At 47.9% G+C, this 21433-nt stretch overlaps 1 protein-coding gene across 1 annotated transcript in view; it reads right to left on the bottom strand.

Annotated features, from left to right (window-relative positions):
- Positions 1-9666: 9666 nt before the first annotated feature.
- LOC119392810 (uncharacterized) overlaps positions 9667-21433 on the bottom strand; it is a 31921-nt gene continuing 20154 nt past the window's right edge. Inside the window, exons 13-21 of the mRNA XM_049417586.1 lie at positions 21051-21197; positions 18373-18494; positions 18014-18021; positions 17568-17895; positions 16882-16994; positions 15419-15656; positions 12268-12612; positions 10664-10911; positions 9667-9928 (exon numbers count right to left, since the gene is read on the bottom strand). Coding sequence (XP_049273543.1) covers positions 9667-9928; positions 10664-10911; positions 12268-12612; positions 15419-15656; positions 16882-16994; positions 17568-17895; positions 18014-18021; positions 18373-18494; positions 21051-21197 — 1811 coding nt within the window. The remainder of the gene's footprint in view (positions 9929-10663; positions 10912-12267; positions 12613-15418; positions 15657-16881; positions 16995-17567; positions 17896-18013; positions 18022-18372; positions 18495-21050; positions 21198-21433) is intronic.

Below are 21433 nucleotides of genomic sequence, written 5' to 3'. Positions count from 1 at the left end.
TTTTTCCCCGTTTAGCGAGAGAGAGCGCATACCCGGGAGACGCGCTGCGCGTGGTGGACTGCGTGGCCTGCGTACTCTCGGTGCTCGTTGCGGTGCGATTCGTAGATTCGCCGGAAGACGGTGGTTCCTCGCTGTCCTCGCCTTCCGCCCGCTGCTGCTTGATTTGGTCTGCGGGCGGTCTTCGCGGCGACACGGACGATTCTTGGCGCTCGTTCTTCGCCGCAGACCGCGACGCTCGTCCTCGGGCGCGGGAGTCGCTCTTCTGGACCGCAGAATTCTTCGAACGCAGCTTCATTGCTGCCGCTCTGTTCTTTGCGAATGATAATACGCGGGCGGCCGAACGAGGCACTTCGTTGTTGTTGTTGTTGTCGTTCCCTAGTATCTGTGGCTCACACCCACTCTAGGGCAACGTTTTGTTTTGTCGCCTAGGGGAAACTGACTCATACCCACGAGGGGTATTAGCCACGCTGTCGTTTATAAAGGGAAATGAGTGAAAAGCATTAAATAAAGCAATACTAAACGCCATACAACATTTAAAAGAAAGAGAAGGACGAAACGCGATGCATATAAAAAGTGATAGCTGTAAAAGAATTCAAAGAGCGATATAGGTAAAAGATAATGAAAAAAAAAATAAAAACAAAAAATGACCGTTTTCAAAGTCCGTTTGCATGCGATAAGTAACCACCTCACTGTCGTTTCCGCATTATTCGCCCAGGACCAGAATATTTGGAACAATGAAAAACAGAAGGTTTTAGTTTCATTTTGTTTTACTTCATGGTACAGGAGGATGAACAAGAATCTTAGCCAGTAACTCGATCTGCGCACAAGAGGTAGAGTAGGCCTGGGCTTGCATTGCGGCAGGATATCGCTGCTGTGCGCGGAACGAAACGGCAGAAATAAGAGTTGTCGGCAGTTTGCTAACTCACAGTTTGTCATTCAGTCCGTTTGCTTGAACAAACCGCAGCAACGCCCTCAGAGCGGCTCGTGTTGAAGACCGGGCAGGCCAGTGCCCTAGGTAGGTAGGTAAAAAATTTATTTCGCCTTTTGAAAGGAAAGGGGCAAAGGGATAGAGATAGGGGGAGGTTGCTACACACGGTAGTCCTCCGCAACCTTCTCTGCCCAACCCAGGATGGCCTCCTGGACGTCGGGTTTCGAGCTGCGCAAGGCAGCCTCCCACTGCTCCTCATTATTTAATATGTTTCGGAGGGACGGGGGAGGGGGGTGCTTAGGGCAGCCCACATGATATGACTGAGATTGGCCTTCGTTGCGGAGCAATATTTACAAGAAGAGGACAGGTAGAGACAGGGGTACATGAGGTGAAGAAGGTGAGGAGAGGGAAAGGTGCGAGTCTGCATTTGTCGCCTGCGCGGGGATTTAGCTATTAGCGGCGGAAAGGTTAAACGGCCGAGGCGGTAGTGGCTGCAGATGTCGTGAAATGTTAGAAGGCGATCCCGCGCAGCAAACGGAGCCGTTGTGGAAACGGAGCTTGGCTCTTCTAATGCCTGCTCCCGGACCGTAAATCCTCGGGCGCTGGCGTGAGCCGCTGTTTCTCTGCACCCGCAGACTTCACATGACGGGCTCTCAGCCATTTTAATAATAAATGAATAGGCATTTGAGAAAGCCACTTCAAGCCACAGACGGACCAGCTGAGTAGAGTTACGTCGTGATAGGCTGGACGGTATACGTAGTTCAAGATCAGCGTCCAAAGTATGCAGCCGATAACTTATAAATGTCGCTGACTTCCACAAGTCCAACGCTAGACGACAGGCTAGCACACGAAGTTCTTTTGCGGCGACCGATCTTGAAAGGGGAATGGCGATACTGCTGACGCCGTCGTGAGCGGATCGGGCAGCTGCGTCCGCTTGGTCATTTTCCTGAATGCCACAGTGACTAGGCACATACTGGAATATTATATTACTTCGCACCCTTTTTCTATTGCTTCACGGTGGACTTACCTGATTTCCGCTACGAGCTGCTCATGTGTGCCATGACGTAAAGCGGAGGGTAAACTTTGGAGGGCTACTTCGCTATCTCAGACGATAGACCACGAATTAGATGTCTGCTCTATGACAAACTGAAGAGCATCATGGAGGGCTACTAGTTCAGCAGCTGTAGTTGAGATTGCGTGAAACATTTTGAGCTGTATTGTGATAGATCTTGCCGGAATTATTACAGAGGCGGTTGAGCTTGTAGTCATAGCTGAATCAGTGTAATATGGGTGTGAGCGCTGTAGACAACATATAAAAACAGTACTGCGGCCTGTTTAAGGGAAACCGTTGACATTTTTCCTTTCTTCGTAACTGCAGGTATATTAAGGCGCACTCCGGGTATGTTAAGGTGCATTCCTGAGTGCATGGAGGAAGAATAAAAGAAAGGAGCTAGAATTGCGCAATGCGATTCCCGTGGTGGTTGATCGGAAGTCTACATGACTACGTCATGTAGATTTCCTTATGGTTGAACAATCGCAGCGCCTGACCCTCTAGTGTTTATAGTATGAAAACCTGTTGTTCTGTGCCGTGAATTTCAAGCCGACGTTGTTTTAAGCTCCATCCGTATTATAATGTCGTGGAGGAAGGAAAAGGAGACTGGAAGGGAGCATGACGTCATGCTGTTGGCCTTCTCAAGGAGCCCTTGCGCCGAACTGTTCCTCCTCTTGAGGCCGCTGACTTAACCATAGGTCGGCAAACTCACTCATGAGTCGACTCACTCAGAATCACTCAGACTCAGATAGGGCGGCGAGTCTGAGTCTGAGTGAGTACGTGTGAGTAATATTTTGGTGAGCTTGAGTCCGAGTGAGTCCGGTTGAGGAAAATATTGGTGAGTCTGAGTCTGAGTGAGCCCTAAGCACAAAATATATTTCTTGAGTGAGTGTGAGTGAGCTCCACCATTTATTGCCGACCTATGGTCCTATCTACTCATTTTCAGCATTACTATCAGTCTTATATCGGCTTACGTTTGTACTCAAGTCTACTCACACACAACGCAATAGCGTTCATGCGCCACTTCAATATTTATTGATCACAGGCGTGAGGTGGAGGGGGGGGGGGTGCCATGACGTCCCCCGCAAACTGTGTGAGTCGCGTATTTCATAAAAACGTTCTTAGTGATTCAAACCACTGATAACAAGCATTTGAAGGTACAAGATCAAGAGGCGTATCGTAAAGCACCGATTATGTGAGATATTGGCGTTCAGGCGCATTCACAACATGATCGAAAAAGCTAATTTTACGCTGACCGACTCATTAGTCGACTCACTCAGGCTCAGGTCAAGCTGTGAGTCTGAGTGAGTCCGACTGAATAATATGTTTCTGAGTTTGAGTCCGAGTGAGTCCGGTTGAGGTAAATTTTGGTGAGTCTGAGTGAGTCCTCAGAGCAAAATATATTTCTTGAGTGAGTCTGAGTGAGCTCCAATTTTTTTCCCGACCTATGGACTGAACCGCCCTTCAACGCGCACCAACTACATGCCACGACATCCTACAGGAAACAACTCATGGGAGCGCACACTGCCTATCCCGCATCCATCTCTTCCGCGCTTACGAGCCGTTATGCTACGCAGGGTACACACAAACAGGCTGATGGTTTCCTCTCCTCACTAATTGTGCCCCAATCTCTACCAACATTGTCAAAACAAAGGCGGCCTACTACAAACAATTTGGTTCTGTAGAAGGTTCCGCACTAAAAGTTGGAGGACGCTTGAACTTCGCCTTCAAGAGTAGAACGCAAGAGCTTAATCGGGCCCCATATGCATCGCCTTCTCAACTGCTAGAATGGCTTCGGTTCTCGGTGCATGCGCCTCAACCGTGCCGTGAGGTAATGAACGACTGTGCCCGTAATATTTGCCGTTTCAAATTATCGTAGAATGCCTAGTGCAAGTTCTCATTAATATAGTGCAAGTACAGTTTAGTGGCCACTACTCCATAATTCTTCCTTTTGCGAATCAGCGAAGGGTCTACTCTGCGTCCGTAAGGCAACATGCGATCCTACGCAGCTGTTCACTTTGTTGATGCTTTTGATGATTATGATGATTAAATATGTCTGAGCGCTTTGTAATGGGTGGGCCTTTAAAACACCCGCTCGTTGCGGAATTCACATGTTTTGACACCTGGCGCGATTCTACGCTTCTGCCACACAATATTACATGCGTTAAGGAGACGACTTCCACTACATGACATTCACGTAGCATTTTTTTTTTTCTAAACAGTTTCAAGAAAGATCATGGTTTTGTGGTAGAACACCTGCTTGCCACGCAGATGGCCTGGGCTCGATTCTCACTCGAAGCCGAAGCTTTTTATTATTTAATTTATTTGCATCTTTCTAGATTTTTAGGTCACGGACAAGATGATTTTTCGCTCGCAACCAACGACACCGTCACCGACACCGACGCCGACACCGGAATTTCTGCGAAACGAGCCCTAGAACGCTAACGCGTTAAAAATAATTGCATACCCTAACAGTGACGCAGTGCAATGGGAGGCCACCCTGCGCAGCCCGGATCCTAAGTACATGGAGGTAGAAAAAAAATTCACCGACGATTACGATGCTGCATAATGCCAATGCTGAGCGCAGCTTCCTGTTGGGGCAAGGCCAACTGTTTTTGAAGTTTTGGCTTTCCGCAAGGATCCACTACGCCTTAAATCATAATTTCTGGGAAGTAGAACAGCGCCCACTATGCCCGTATTCGTCTTTCTGCGGACAAGCGAGGTACCCGCTACACATGTGTAAAGTATTATGTGCACTTCGTTGATGCTGCATGTGGCTGATGACGATGAAGAATTATGGCTGAGCACATTTGCAGTGGGTGAGAAGCATTAAACCACACACTAGTTGCGCAATTAGCTTTATGTGACGACTAGAGGCCATATTTTTAGGCGTTATAAAAGCGCCTTTTAGGCGCCAGAAATAGGCTGGTAAAACAACGTTTTTGGCGACAAAAATAGGCAGGCAAAACACGTTTTAGGCCTCCAACGTCCTAAACCGAGGCACAATCATTCTTTACATAGGTGAAAATAATTTCAAAACAAACACGTGCGCGACCTGTATCTATTCGACAGGAAACCAGGCCTGCGCGGAACATGCAGCACAGTAACTGCGAAAGCTGGAAGAGCTGCACATTGTTGATTCTCTCGGGGCAACTAATACAAGTACACATGCAAGGTACCCACTACGTCATAAATCATCGTAATTTTTACGAAGTAGGGAAGCATCCACTATGCCATTATTCGTCATTCTGTAGGCCCGGTTGTTATTTTACTCTTCTACCATGCTATATTACATATGTTAACGCGATTCCTTTCCCGACATGACGCGTGCATAGGGTCTTCTTGCGAAGGGTTTTAGGCACCGGCGTGGCTCTCTTGGGGTAACTAATACAAGTACACATGCAGGGTACCCACTATGCCATAGATCATCGTAATTTTTATGAAGTAGGGAAGCACCCACTATGCCATTATTCATCATTACACAGAGAAGCGTGGTACCCGCTACACATCTGTAAGGCATTATGTGCACTTTGTGCTGTGGCTGATGACGATGAAGAATTATGGCTGAGCGCTTTGTAATGGGTTGGAACCATTCAACGACCCACCCGTTGCGCGATTCGCATTGTGTGACGCCTGGTTGTTATTTAACTATTCTATCGCGCTATATTACATATGTTAACACGATTCCTTGACGGATATGACGCCTGTATATGGTCTTTTTGCGAAGGAGTTTCAAGCAACGGCGTGGCTCTGTGGTAGAATACTCGACTGCCACGCAGAGGGCGCGGGTTCAAATCCCATTCAATCCTGGGTACTTCATTCCCATTTATTTTATCATGTCTATCGGTTACGCCACCGACGGCGACGGCGACGCTGCTCAACGCAGGAAGCATTGCGCAATGCGATTGAAGCCCACTGTGCTGTCCCACCACGTGATCAAAACGTCAGAGATCGCGGTAGGCTTTCGTAGTCCCAGTGGCGTTCTGTCTTTGAACCACCTCCGTGAGCCGGCAGAACTGCGCCGAGCAAGCGCGCTTCGGGCACCATACACCGAAGTCTCGGCTAATCTCGTTTAATGCGTGATCTTGACGCAAAAGGTAACGATCTTGACGCAAAAGGCTTGCCAAGGCTGGCTGCGTGACGTAATATTTCCCCTCTTTCTCCTTCCGCCATGCCTTTAAGTGCCAGTAGTGGGTAGCGGACTGGGCCATCAGGGCTCGGGGAAAGCCAATTAACGGTGGCCCCGGACTAGACGGCCCGCCGCGAGTTCTTAATAGTTTGGTAAATAAAGTTTTCATCATCATCATTATCATCATTCTTCATTCGCTTTTACAATCGCGAGAAGTTCGCGCAGCGTGCGTTTAATCCTGTAAGCAACGTGCCTTACGTGTCTCGATGCGGCGCAGCGGCCGCTGCGACCAGTTTAATCGCCGTTTTCTACTCACTTGTGCTTTTACTTCTCAATACCTGGGAACATTGTTTCCGCTCCAACGACAGCAGTGATTACGAAGCGTTCGCATTAGCCGTACGCTACAGCCCTGTAGCGCCACAGAAGGTGCAGACAGATCCAGGACCACCACTCGGAGACTAGAAACCACTTCACCTAGGCTACTCGTTTGAGGCTTGTACGCGCTAAAGAAATTTGCATGCTTATGGGTGTATTTGAAGGCCCAAACAAAATGGTGTTTCATTGCTATTACACCTTCCCCATACACCACGTTTGGTTTCTTTTTCAAGGCGCCGTCTGCTGCGATTATTTCCGCTATTTTGCGCTTGCCGGTAGCGTCATTGCGAGTCGATGCGATCACAATGTAGAGACCTTCAGCGCCGTTATGTCTGTACATCCCGTCTCCTTCGCGATCTACTTACTGACATGAATCGCCAGGAGTGCCGGCTTGACTTCGTACGTACTTTGGATTACCAGTCAGAAGCATTACGGCGGCCTCATGCAGCGACTCGAGGGCGTCCTGTCATCTTTAGCCGCCTCAATAAGCAGACGCCATGTCAGAGTGTCAGCTTATTCCCTTCAGTACGAATGATGCACTGTCCTCAAATGCGCCAAATTCGCATGGCATGATTCCAAGGCACTCGGTATTACATTCCAAGAAAGAAAATAAGGAATGTGTTGTTTTGTGTGAGTTTCAGTATCAAGTCAGCTTCAATCCTTGCATACAAAGAAGGAATGTGTTGTTTTGTGTGAGTTTCAGTATCAAGTCAGCTTCAATCCTTGCATACAAAGAATCAACTATTACGCCCGAAATGTATGCAGTTTGTTTTTTTGGTTGAATTCGTTTCGAGCGAAGAAAAAAATACTCTTGACGTTGGCCCTGGAACGCGGCACGTTGAACGATCGTCTAACATGGTAGTGTCTCCAGCAGAGTGATCCTCTGCAGCAGTACGCTGCACAATGAAGTTAAATGACCGCTAGTTGTTCAATCGGGAAGCCTGCACGAATGTGCGTTTCAGGCCATTTGAAGAAATACGCGGTGCGTGACGCGCCTCCGAAGTTGATGTACTGAACTGTAGACACTGCGACTGAAGGGGTTATTTTCGATGGGGGAGATGCGCGCATGGTTTTCCCGTTATTTATTAAAACGTGTCCGAGCACCCTTTTAGAGCTCGCGATATCAGAGCGGCCATCTTGGCCTTCGGGAATAGCTCACATGTCCGTGGCACAAAGGACGATTCTGCACGCCACGATGCCAGCACCGTGCACCCTTTCTCAAAAGAGACTGGAATGGTGCCCGTGCGCTTTCACACAACAAATTCTCACAGAAGTCACAAACACCTTTATTTACCCAAACGCAAAATGTTCTGCTCCCGGGACGCGTGCACAGTGTACGTCATGAACACTTCGAACAAAAAAGCGAACTTTGTCGTCACCCTTCATAAAAAAATGGCTGAAGGTAGTTGCAAGCTGCGACAGTCGGCTTTAAGATTGTTCTAGTAAAAAAAAAAACGTAAAATAAAACCAGCGCGCAGTTAGTGAGCAGAGCAGGTAACCTGAAGTGGCTATAAAAAAAAGCAATTTCGCCGATCACCGGAAAACGCGTGCAAAGTCTTTGCCACGAACCCTCGACTACAAAGCGAGCTGCTTGGTCACACTTCGTGAAAAAAAAAAAGTAAGCGCCTTGAAAAGTTATCCGCACCACACTGTCCGTTCAAAAAAAAAAAAAAGCTAGCAAACAGTTACACTTAGTGAGCGGAGCAGATGCATAAAGTGGCTGTCAGCTGCTTGTGAAGAGGCTGCCTTGCTGTGCAGACTACTTTACGTGGACCCTCTTTGAGCCTGTAAACGACGAAAAGAGAAATGAGGTAAGCTTTTAAAACATGACTAAAATCTGGCGGCATGATGTGTAATCGAAAACAAAGTTATGCATACTTAATTTTAGAAGATTACCTTTCACTAGATGGTTTAACTATTTGAGGAGAGTTTACAATGGCAAATATCGCGCGCACAGACGTTCCTCTTCTCACGGCATTGTTGAGGTGTCCACCGAGAAGCGAAGCATGGCAGGCGTTCACGAGAAGGCGATGCCAACGGGCCCCGAAACACTATCGCGTTCCACTATCAAATGAGAAGCTTACGCCTCTTCTCATTTCTTGGCTTTTAATAATAATAGTAATAATAATAATAATAATAATAATAATAATAATAATAATAATAATAATAATAATAATAATAATAACAACTTATTCCACCACTACAACGTTGATGGAGGGGCTCAAGATAAATACAACTATCCGCTTGACTACGTCCTCACCCCGTACATATACATCGGGCATCGGTGGTGGTGGCAACGAGACACATAATACAATATTATTTGCAATAGCACTCACAATAGAATTGCAATAGCACTCATTTTGAAATACATGCGCTAGACACACACAGTAACGATGCGTGAGTATAATGCAGCTAGGTTATACAGGCACACAAAAGACCGAAGGGCAAAAATAAAGGTCATAACCGAAATTTCGCCAACAAAGGTTTCAGTAAAATAGTTGCGATAAAACGACGGAGAGACATATTAGTTGGAGTACATAGACAAATGTAGTTATCGAGCATGTCTAAGTGTCAGCAGAGCTCATGAGGAATTGGCGGAGCTAAGGAAGTGTAACGTCCATGATTTCAATGTCTGCAAATTTTAGCTTATGTTTAATGAAGACGCTAGCTCGAAACAAACCCTTTGTAGTGAATAGTTGTAGTGTTAGGTAGTATCCAATGCGGTAATACCAAAAACTCATAGTGCTGTCGCCGTTTCATGGCGCGACATCCTAACAATTCCAGTACCTAAATCGACAGGAGACGCGAAATAGGTGAGTGCTTAACTGTCTTGAAATGCCACTAAAATGGAGTAATCGGTAATTAAGCAAACTTATTCGAATTCTCTGTGATATGGGAGATGTCGCCAAGTCGCGGCCGAAGGGAATCTTAAGCGAGAAGGGGCGCAGCGCGGATAAGTGTTTCCTGTAAATATTTTACATACACAGTGGCGAGTCCTAAACTAAAAGTGAAAGACCAAAGCTACTTCTCGCTCGGGACCTCAAGAATGCTCGTTGTGTAGAAAGAAGCTTTAATGCATCTAGATGGACCCAACAATCGATCCTGCTGCAATAGGTGTCGCCCAAATAGCCGGTCTGTACACAAACAACTTACAGGCGAAAGCGGCAGAGTTCGGCGTTTGCTTCAGGGCTGAGATATCTGGCGCTTGAAGACCAGCGAGAGCACCTCGCGGAACGACGGGTACACGACGATGTCCTTGAGACGCTCCAGTGCCCAGCGGCTCCCAGTGACCATGAGCTGAAGGAACCACTCGTCCATCCGGTCAGTCTTGATGTGGCACTGGATGGTGTCAACGCCCGACCAGTCCGTCATGATGACCGTGAAGATGTCCTCGTAGCGGCGGATTATTGTGAAGAACTCCTCATCGGCCCTGTCGATGTAAATCCTGCGACAAGGTGGTCAGGCAGAGTGTTTGCTGCCCTGCGATCCTTGAACTCACCCCCGTTATCGCTCGTTTTGCAACTTCACATCTATAAGTGGCAGACGCACGTCAATGGACGTCACCGCTTTTCAATGCAAATCCCAGGCCCTTGATTTCTGGAATGCTATTCCTAAGAGAATATTAGTATTTACATAGCGTTCACTGACGGAATCGTTGGTCATCCATGAACTCGGTGAAGCAGCGCACATTCGCGAAAATAAGGATGAGGACATGCGCCGCTGTCAGGTGATTATACTCAGCGCCCATCTGTGCCTTCGGCGGCCAAAGGCAAAAAGCGCTTGCAAATGAAAAGCTGAAAGTTTCACACCTGGACTTGAAAAAGCCTTCGTGACTGGGTTAGGTGCACGTTGATAAGTTACGAATGGGAGACATCCATTACGGAAACACTCTTAACCCACCTCTGACAGTTTCGGCGCGTTCCTTGTGCACTACATGCAGAATGTGTTTACGCGCTACGTTTATCTATGCATACCGCAGTAGAATACAGCGGTTCTAGGCGACACAGACAAGAGTTTTTCGTCGTGCGTGCTTCCCCCGCGGTGTTAATAAGGTATGGTATAGGTTAAATACAATTCGCCCTACCGATATATTAAGCGTGCCGTAATCGACACTATTATCAGCGTGACCGACCGTCGGCGTGAAAAAGTTATATCGACAGAGTCTATAGGTTTTGCATACCTGACCAACTCGGTGGACACGTTTCCTTCCGGAGCTCGGCGCAGGTAGGCGAGGTTTCCGGACATGGAAAGACGGTTCAGAGTGATGAGCGCCAGATGGCCGAGCCGGTAGCGGCGCCTGCATTCCCTCGAGATGACCTCTCCGTCGCTGCCGCCTTGAAAGATCTTGAGGCACCAAGCACAGGCGAAACGCAGGCACAGAATGACCAGCTTGTGCGGCTGCATATCTCGGGACAGGGAACGGGACACCTGTACCGTTCCGTGCAAGCGATGGTGCTATTAATAAAGCAACTCCCTTCTATATTACAGTTCGATGCACTATAATTTCCAAGTACTATACTCCTCTTTCCAAGTACTATAGAGCGATACATCATACCTATGCATCAAGAAATTGCAACCGCTTTAATATTTCTCTTTAAAAATGTGATACCTATTTACCTCGTTGTTGACATCCCGCAGGAGAAATCGCGCGCTAACGTTTGTGGCACTCAAAACCATGTGGATATAAAATGCTCGGAGAAATCACGAACACAAACTGCGCGCGGGAACACACTATCTTCACTACGGTCAGTTAAGGCTTTCAATAACCAAACTAGTCCGTCATCGCCCCCGCTACAGCTATGCTCAGCAAATGCTTCCGTAGATACCTGGCGTCTGCAAAGTAGACGTCTGTAATTTTGCATTTTTTGGCTTGCTTTAACCAACGTGCCCCTTCCATAAAGCACGGGGAACAGACGATGCGTCTAGTCGAGCTCTAATAATGGTAGTGCATGTTGCTAAGAGTATGCGCTCCTGTACGTTCTAGCACCTCGGCATATCCCTCCAGCTACCCGCCATGATGGTCTAGTGGCTACGGTGCTCGACTGCTGACCCGAAGGTCACGGGATCAAATCCCGGCAGCGACGGCTGCATTTTGATGGAGGCGAAATGATAAAGGCCCGTGTGTTTAGGTTTAGGTGGACTTTAAAGAACACCAAATGGTCAAAATTTCCGGAGCCCTCAACTGCGGTGTCCCTAATACTCATAGTCGTGGTTTTGGGACGTAAAATCCCCACAATTTTAATTATGCCTCTAGCTGACGTCAAATCGCAGCCTGACGCTACTGAATAGTTTTTGCTCCGCTCACTAGGCCGTCGCTGTGGTTTTCATGCAGTAGTTTTAAGCGCTGTTGTCCATGCAGTTAGCTCGCTGGATAGCAGCCATGCATGACCACAGTAACTACAAAGCCAGAAGTAAAAACAACAAAAAAAGCTTTTTTAACCTGACTCTGCGCATATGCAAGAAAAATCTTTTAAGCCACAAGGACGTACTGCATTCACCTTCATGTGCTAAAGATTTATTCAGGGACAGTTGTACCTACGACGGCGGTTGCCATGAACAACATTACTGCCAGTGTAGCACGGAGGTCTGCACCTGGCACTTGTTGATCTGCTCTCTTATGACGTATCGTCTGAAGACATGTATCGCAGCGGCCCTTGCTTATTTAGGAGCTGTTCAGATTCAAGTGGTGTGATGAGTCATGCACCTGACCCATCTATTCGATGCATGCATGCGTTTCCGCGATTCCATTAAATTCTCTGTTTTATATAAACAGTGATTCCGCACCTTGACGCAGGCGTCCCGCATGATGTTCTTGTAGACCCCGACCTCCTGTGGCTCTTTGACGAAGAGGAACTCACGATTGGAGTCTATCCAGTCGTACATCAGCTTCAGCAGATTGTTGAGAAGTCGAGCCTCGTCTCTTGGGTTCCCTGAACCCTGACCATCGCTGCGGGCCGGCGTTCTATCGAGCAGAAGGGCGCCGAGCCGCTGGGTGAAGCTGTTTCTCGAGGGTGGCGCGGCGCCGCATGCTGACTGGCTGGCGTCGACCAGGATGCGCATGAGCACGTCAGACACGACCCACGGAAAGCTCTGGATGCCTCCCTCTGACGCTTGCAGCTCGTACGTTACCTGCACAAAGGCCCCGCGAATGTGTTTTGTCGATCGATGGATCGCTTACACCATGCCTGGACACAACCATGCCCCTTCCACCGTTCCTTTTTTTTTTCTCCAGGTGTCGCTAAATTCCCCTTGCTAGTACTAAAGACAGAAGTTCAGGCAAGATGGAGGTTGATGAGATGAAAAAATCCTTGAACAGAAAATGTCCACGTTTCGACAAATCAACTTGTCGAAACGTAGCTTCGAGCGACATTTCCTGATGAAGAATTTTTCATCCCTTGCTACTGAAGCTACACGGGCTTCAGTAGCCGCAACATTTCGATGTGCAGCCATGGAAAATTGGAATGCGAACAGATTAAAGTTAACTAATGCGCATTCTTTCGTTCTTTTAACAGCGGAGCTGTTTAAGCTAGCCGTAATTTGTCTGTCGGAGACAGAAATGATCATCATCATGAACCGGCACGCGCTCTCTTCCTCCTCTTCATCGTCGTCGTCGTCGTCTTCTGCTTCGCTCCCAGTACACGCGCGGCGATTTCTCCGGCGCGGCATAGAATAACCCGATGGGCGAGAGAACGATTACAGAGAGAGAGAAAGAAAGATAAAAAGAAAAGAAACAAATATTCTTCGCGATAAAAATTTCTTCGCGAGGCGGGATTCGAATCCGCGTTCCCACGATCCGAAGGTGATAAGTAGGCGCCTTCGCAAAGTGGAGCAACAAGTAACACTTCAAAACGGCATTCGCCGGAGTTAGTTGGTTCATAGCTAACACTGGTTTGAACAGCGGAACTTCAAACGAGTAACGCCAAACGAGTAAACGAGTACACCAGGCATCAATCAGTGTTAGATACCTGTTAGTGACTGTGCTTGTTTTGGTTATTTATATAGCCGCGCGCATAGAAATAAAAAGAAATCGGTTGAAAGTACAGCGACGTCCTTGTCTGGCTTCTTTTTGTTCCTCGTTTTAAGTCCCGCTGTTCAAACCAGTGTTGAGTAAGACTCGTCGCTGGGCGAGTCGGTTGACATCGGAGGGGTGCGCAAACTAGGAAAGAGGGCACGGAGAAACAAGTAGAAGGAAGCATATAGGTCGGGCGCTAAATTAGTACAACAGCTCGCACTCTGTAGAATCCTGGGAGGCCCTGCTTCGCAGCCCAGACCACAACGTTCAGCTGGACATCATCAGTTTAACCCTTGCTGCTGCCGTGTCTCAGGGGATTCCGGCCGATGGTTATAGAGGCAACGGGGGAGGTGTACTTTCTCCTGACGTCCACTGACTGCTGTTATAACGAAGTTTTTTCTCTCTCTCCAACAAAGAGGCAACAAGGCGCCGCGTAGAGGCAGTAAAGAATTGGAGGACGCGGTTATTTAACAATTTCCGGCTTTCAGCGGAAGACAGAAATAAACTGCCTATTGTGCCCGGCGGCGACCGCCATTTTGACATGGCGTATTTGACGTCCTGTGCTGCATGGAGCGGAGTAAATCTTTCTATTTCAATGCCAAGCTGAACGAAGCTAAATTATCTCGATTGCATGCGCAGCTGACCACGGAACGAAATCGTGCACGGAATGTAGATGCTCGCACAGGAAGCAGCTTAACTAGAGTGTACACTGTAGATTAAGTCACGGCTAGAGAGAGTCGCGAGTGCGTTAGTGTTGCCCGACTCTCGCGCCCTCTCGCGTGCTTATAAAAATATTCAGCTGCAAATTAGGTGCTCGACCAAATTTGCTAAAATATCGCGAGCGTGTTTGTGAACGCACAAGGATTAACCCACATAACACAGATTATCATCGAAAATTTGGTGTCATGTCCCCTTTAGAGGTGTACTGACACCAATTTTCGAAGCCGAGTTTGCTCTGTCATAGAAATCTCCTGTATACAGGGACGGCTCTCATAAGTGTGAAGGTGAGAAAATGCCGGTAAGACATTTAACTTTAGAAGTAGAGTTTCGCATGGCGCACCTACTGACATCAACACGAGCGTGCACGCTGAGCTACAGTACAAATTCTGGTGACTTCACGCAGCCGCAGCCGGAAGTTGTCATGGTATCAGGTTCAAAAACATACAGAATGGCCGACCGCGCCTCGCTTTCTCGATAGTCCGCGCGCTCTTGCCGTGCAGTCACCGTAGTTCAGCGGACCCGTTAAGCGAGCGAGCGGACTTGCGCTCTATCGTCGCGTGTACACACGAATACACAGTCGACGTTTCCAATCCGCAAGCCCTCTAGCTTGGCGTTATCGTTGAGACGGGGTCGAATGCGAAATAGTTCGCGAGTTTGCACTCTTGGGAACTTCGCACTTGAAGTCGTTACTGTCGTCAGAGCCGCTATATATAGACAAAATTTCGTCCATCGTTGATTGCGTACTAGCCTGCCACACATATGGCGCCCGGCAGGCGAAGGAGCGGCCGTGAAACCTGCGCAAGCACGTGGCCAGAAGCTTATACTCTCATGACGTCAGGATACAGTAGGAACCGATACTTGTTTTTTTTTTTAACTGCACCCAAGCTTACAAGTACATTTTCTAGGCTTTGAAGGATTGGCATTTTGTTAGACGCGACTGGAAAATTCCCAATCAATACACATTAAGCATTGCTTTTAAGAATTGAACGCGATAGATTTATCGCCGACGACAAAACCACATTTCATGCGATACGCGCTCGACACTATATCGTTAATGCGCTTACGTACGGGACTACAAGGCTTCTTTAGTAATATTATGGCCACGGGACAGAACGGGAATCGACGGGGGTACAACACTGAATAGCTGTTTCTGTCGTCTCTGTCCTATTACACGCTATCGATACATGGATGGATTGGACAAACCTGGTACCACGCCGAGGCCTTCAAGTTCTCCTGCAGCTCGCTGACAGTCTGAGAGGAGAATTCTTCACGCGTTCTGCGTATCACGTGCTCGACCTGGCTCTCCAGCACCATGGCCACGTCCGTGGGGTCATTCTTTTCTTTCACGTACTTGCTGAACTTGGACACCGCACCGGAGAGGGCTTCGCTCTCACTCTCGATGCGGTACGACTTCAGCAGCGCCCGTATCTTCATCGCGTACCTGCAAGCACAGAGGAGCTTACGTGGTCGACAACACTGCCACAGCATCCGTACGTGATTCCTTCGACTACACAACAAAAAGGCAAAAAGGGGCAGCTTACCAAGAGCGATAAAAAGCGGAGCAATGCAAAACATGTAACGAGTAGAACGAGAGAAAACTGCGTGGAGTGCGGTAATCATGAAGGTAGGATCGAATCACTCAAATCAGCGTAACTGGATGGAAGGACGTTCGTCCTTCAGTGTACACAAATAAATCGATATCGGCAACCGATTAACCATGCTATGGTTTGGAGTACAGCCAATGCATTAGGCGTTGCTTCTTTTGTGTGGATGAGTAAGTAAGTACACCCCACCACGGTGTTCCAGTGGTTATGGGGCTCGACTGCTGACCCGAATGTCGCGGGATCCATTCCCGGCCGCGGCAGACGCATTTTCGATGGTGGCGAAAATATTGAGGCCCGTTTACTTAGATTCAGGTGCACGTTAAAGAGCCCCAGGTGGTCGAAATTTCAGGAACGTTCCACTGCGGCGTTCCTCATAATCATATCGTGGTTTTCGGACGGTAAACTCCGACAGTTATTAAACAGGCAAGTGCTCGTCCGGTGGCCTCAATTCGTCATCGTGAATCTTTATTTTTACACCAATCTTTGGCTTTCGGCAAGTGATCTTTTTCGCAAATCTGCGTCGAACGTGTGTTCGGCGAACGCGTTAGTGATTCTACATAGTTCTTTACAGGCCGGCTAGGGAGCGTCATCGGACAAAAGCAGCTGCTGTGGCATCGAAACTAACTTGGTGACTTCGTCAGACTGCGATGAGCTAAGTAAATCGCCTATAAGCGGAGGTGCATTATAGTGCAGGCACCCACGGCCAATTCTTATGCTGCTCACATTAATCAACGCGCTGGACGAATGCGAAAATGTCATTTACGAAAGAAAAGCGTTGATGTTTCGGGTGCCGAAGCAGTCCAGATCATGCTTTCTCGCCTACAACGATTTTTTTTTTCCTGGCGCCTTCCTAGAAGTTATACGGCGGGCCTCGCAACATTCTCCACCATTTGCGACCGCAAAGATGAGCGAGTGCCGACACGCTGTAAAAAAGGTTTTCTCGCAAGATCCATGACGCGTTTGCTATTATAGGCAAAATAAACTCCATGGAATGCCACCGAGGTAAACCCATCCATGTTGGTATCGTAGTGACATAATACGCCCAATTTTTTCCCGTCTTACCTTCGGTAGGCACTTTTGGCTTCGTCCAAGAAAGCTTCTCGTCCTTCCAGCAGCAACCGCGGGTCTGGTAGGGTGTCCTCTACTACGTCCAGGCACTCGGTGCTCAGCTCAACCTGGTGGTGTACACCGCAAAACATTCACTGAAGTGCGTTCATAGTTGGCTGCGTTCACACGAGCTAACTATGACGTAAAGAAACGGGGGCAATGAATTGGCCTATTTTCGAGTCTCCGATCCCTAATCATAAGTGGAGGTCCTAATACAGCGTAATGTTATCTTCTCACAGATCAAGACGACAAATATTTCATTTTGGTGAAGTTGGCAGGCAATGGCAATATATACTACTGAAGCAAACTAGGCAATAATGCAGGGGTGGTAAGTACATTTCTAGCTAACTGATATCAGTTTCTTAGAACATCACGTCATCGACGTGATGTTCTGAGGAACTGCGGTTACAAATATGTGCGATCACGCGCCATAAAATGTCCCTGCAATGGCCTTAAGGCTACCTTTATCGAACTTGAAAAGAACCATCGAGTCGCTCACAACTCTTACACCATACGTATGTGAACGCCTTCGAGCTTCCTTTAGTAGATATTTAAGCTGGCCTACTTTCCTTGTGGTCCGAAGAACACTTACATCGATATGTATAAAAGTGCTAAATTATGAGCCAGCATGCCAAGGGTACCTTCTTGCAGTTCCTGTACAGCTGGCCCAGGACCTTCCGCGAGCAGTACGTGTTCTTCGTGTCCTGCTTCTCCATGAAGTCAGGGTACATGGGCGGTTTCTCAGAGTTCTGAAACCCCTTCAGGTCGCCGCATTTTGCGAAGTCCAGGTTGACAGCGCACTTCCGGGCCAGATCGCGGCAGCGACGCGAATTGATGCCGGCGTCCAGCAAGTCCGCCCACACGAGGTGCGCGTTCGCTATGAGGCCGATCTTGTCGCCCTTGATGTACTGGCAGAAGAAGTCGATCATGTCTTGCACCTGTTGGACGATGTTGTTTTGATTGAACGCGCTCCGGATCAATCACAGCTCGCGCACGATTAGGTACAAATGTTTGGTAACGAGGATCACAATTCTCCGTTATTAAAAGGACAGTAACTTGAAACAATGAATCAGTGGTATCGGGACACAGATCAATCTGTGGAAGCAGAAAAAAAAGTCGATAACTCGTGCGACCTTCACAAACAAGGCCCCAGGTATGCAAACAAAGGGAGATTCGTCGAACCAAGATGGTTGTCCGGACTTCTTACAAGGTGCACACCATATAGAGCTCGATACCGTGCTGCGTATGTCCACTGCAGCGTGACAGCGGACAGCTGCGCTGTAAGGTCATTCCCTTCACGGACGTATGTACATATCCTCTAATTTTTACTGGTACCTGTAAGAGCACATCGCTTTGTGTTGTACAGCGAGTAATAGATTGTATTTACCCATGTAAATGAAGGAAGCCTCTACATGAGCCGCAAATTAAAATTAAAAAAACACTCGCCTCAATTGGTGTTTTCTGTTGACGTGGTGGATCGCTGTAGTAGCTCATTGGATTGCAGTTGGTCTTGAAAATGAGTTCATCATACCACAACACGGAGTACTCGTCGCCATCGAGGTCAGAGCCTGCAACAACAAATAAAGAGACGACTTGTTTTGAAACCGAACCAAAGGGCCCGATGCCTCACTGATAATGTCAGCAACCGGTGTTAGTCTTCACTATATTAGCCAACTTAGCCGAACGCGACACATTCGATTTCACATGATATTTTACAGGATTGCGCGATACTGCGTACTCTATTACAGGCAATAAATTCGCCGATCATTTTCTGTGTCAAGCGAGTTCTCAAGTAAAAACCTTTGCGCTGAATGACTGGTATGACGGTACGACGCAGTCTTTTTCCAGTAAGCGAGGCAGCAAAACAGGATCTCGCTGAAGCAATTTCGTCAAATTTTCTGATGAGCTACATACGCAGCTTCCCTTCAAAGGAGTTGAAAATAAGCTGGGAACTAATTTTAGTTTTGTCAGAGGTTTAGATACCTTCAAGTTGAGCGCTGCAGCATGGGCCGCTCAAATTTAATGTGTTCAGGCATGACATTTGTTCACACAGCTCAGATGGAACGGTTTATCGGCAGCGACGTGAGGACAACGCATTTTGCCGACGCTTTTCGCCTTCCGTTATACCGTAACGTGCGTTGCGCGAACACGTGCGAGTTAGACTGTCGGTTTGAACGTACGATATATCTCCAGATGAAAGGTATACGATGCTTTTAGATCCTGAGAAAAATAAAAACACACGAGGTGTGCTGTCCCGTTAATTGTCTCGTGTGTATGAAGCCAACATGACGCCGATGGCGACCATAATCGTGGCAATGGCTACGACATTAGCGATAAATGTTCACTGACAAGAGACATTGCGTAATGATAAATACGAAAACGAGAAAATGCTCACGAGGATGCCCCCTTGTGGCTCATAAAAGAGTTCACATTATCCTCCATGTATCCTTACCAAAAAAGAGTGCTCCTTCATCGTGTGTCATCCAGCGTGAAATCCTCACTGGTAGATCTAGTTGAGAGGCCTTTAGAGCTGGTACCCGTATGTCGGGAGTTTATTACGAACTTCTGGATGTACACCCGTGAGCAAAAGTATACGGACCACGGAAGCGCGAGCCGAAACCGCTGTCTACACCGTCAAGTCGGGAGCCGTCAGCTGTCGAGAGCATTACTTTGACGGAACAGCTTTCGAGAGCATTGCGCTGACGGAATTTGTCAGAGAAATGCTCTCGACAGCAGACGGCTCGCCACTAGACGGCGCAGACGGCAAAGGCATACGGACGGCAATGGTCCGTATACCTTCGCTCACGGATGTACACTCTTTCAATGTTGACTACGTGGTGCCATATGGATGAATGTAAGGGGTATCACAAAAACATGACGGCGCCATTTATGACGAGAACTTAATATGATTACCTCTCTTTAATCACTGCGGAACACAGCAGCCAGGTTCATTATTTCTGACTACTCCCATACAACACAAGTGTTTGTTTTAAAATCCCGGTTGCGTCTTCCTTCACTCTCCTTCCGCCGCATAAGGGCTCGACTACTTTTATTTTTTAAGTTGTTTCATTGTCTGCCCACAGGTAATCAAATAATTCTAGCACACCGCCTCACCTGCCTTGACTATCAAGCCTTACCCGCCTTACCTATTACGCTTTAGGGCAATCGTTGAGAGGAAGCTGAAGGCTCGCGGTGATTGTGTTTCTGGAAATGGCGTTTGACTTTTAAGTCACTCCCTCTTCATGTATAGGGACTGGTATAGCTCTAAGTAGAGTCGGAGCAAAGCAATTCACTGTATTGTGCATTTTTATCATCCAGAGAGTGATATTCCCAAGGCGACGTCACAGTAGGTGTACATTCTTTGAGTGTAGGCGACTAATGGGGCGACATAAAGACGTAGCCGTAGCATGCGAATCCAGCTTCAAAATATAGGACGAACTGATGAATGAGTGCGCCCAAGAACGTGCGTGTTAACGTCGGCAATCGCCGACACTGCAGGAACAACCTTTTGAAGAAACGCTGAAGCCAAGGTAATAATGACAATCGTTAATAATCCTGGCTCCGCTAGCGACTTGTCTGACGCGTTCTTGCACGAGGCTAAATTGGCGGCACCACCATGCTCGTCTGCGGACATTCCCGTCCAACGAATGCAGTTTAACCACCTGAAAATCTAATGAATGCGTAATGCCCCGCCTATACACAGATTATGATAGAGCGCTACCTCACGCCGGTGTATGTATGTGTATCGCCATGGGCTTATGCTTTATAACGCACGCCACTAGCATTTCGGCAGCTGCCACCACTGTAGTCGTTAACAACCTAAAACAAATACAAGCTCCGCCCCCAGAACTGCGGCCCCCGTTGTAACCGTAAGTTCTTTATCGCATGCTAACGTAAGAACTACGCATATTAATAATGCGCGAAAGATGCTTGACGTCACGGAAATTAGCAAGTGCAATTGGAAGGGGCACCTAGGTAAATTTTCCCGGGGTGGCACAGCGACGGCTGAGGGCGGAGCCTACATTTATTCTCGATGTAACCGACTATATAGTTGGGTGTATGTGCAATGCAGAAAAGCGCACTTGCGCATTTGGTCAAGCGTATGCGTATTAAGAAGTGCTTACCCGCCATCTCGTCTGGATGCGGTCGGTCTCCCTTGGCCGGAAAGACAATGCAGTCGCGCACGTGGTGCAGCTGTGGCACGTTCACAGCGGTCAGCTTACGGATGTCACCGGGATGCATACACGGGTTCTTCGTCACAATAACGTCACCTGGGCACGTCGTCGATGACCGTTGTGATATGGATGCATGCACACAATATTTTTTAGAGTGTTCAATGCCGGGTCCACCAAGTTATGCCTGAAGTCATTAACCTCACGGAAATAATGTCAGCAAAATAGCACACGAAAATGTCGCAATGAAATGGTCAGGAAGAAACGTGGTCGCAGTACCCGATCGCGGAATCCTAGTCAGCCCCGGAGGTGCAGCGGTTACGGTGCTCGGCTGC

Source organism: Rhipicephalus sanguineus, chromosome 1, assembly GCF_013339695.2.
Source record: "Rhipicephalus sanguineus isolate Rsan-2018 chromosome 1, BIME_Rsan_1.4, whole genome shotgun sequence".
Classification (NCBI taxonomy): Eukaryota; Metazoa; Arthropoda; class Arachnida; order Ixodida; family Ixodidae; genus Rhipicephalus; species Rhipicephalus sanguineus.
Note: the sequence above shows the minus strand (reverse complement) of the source record. Positions and strands in the feature narration are given on the sequence as shown.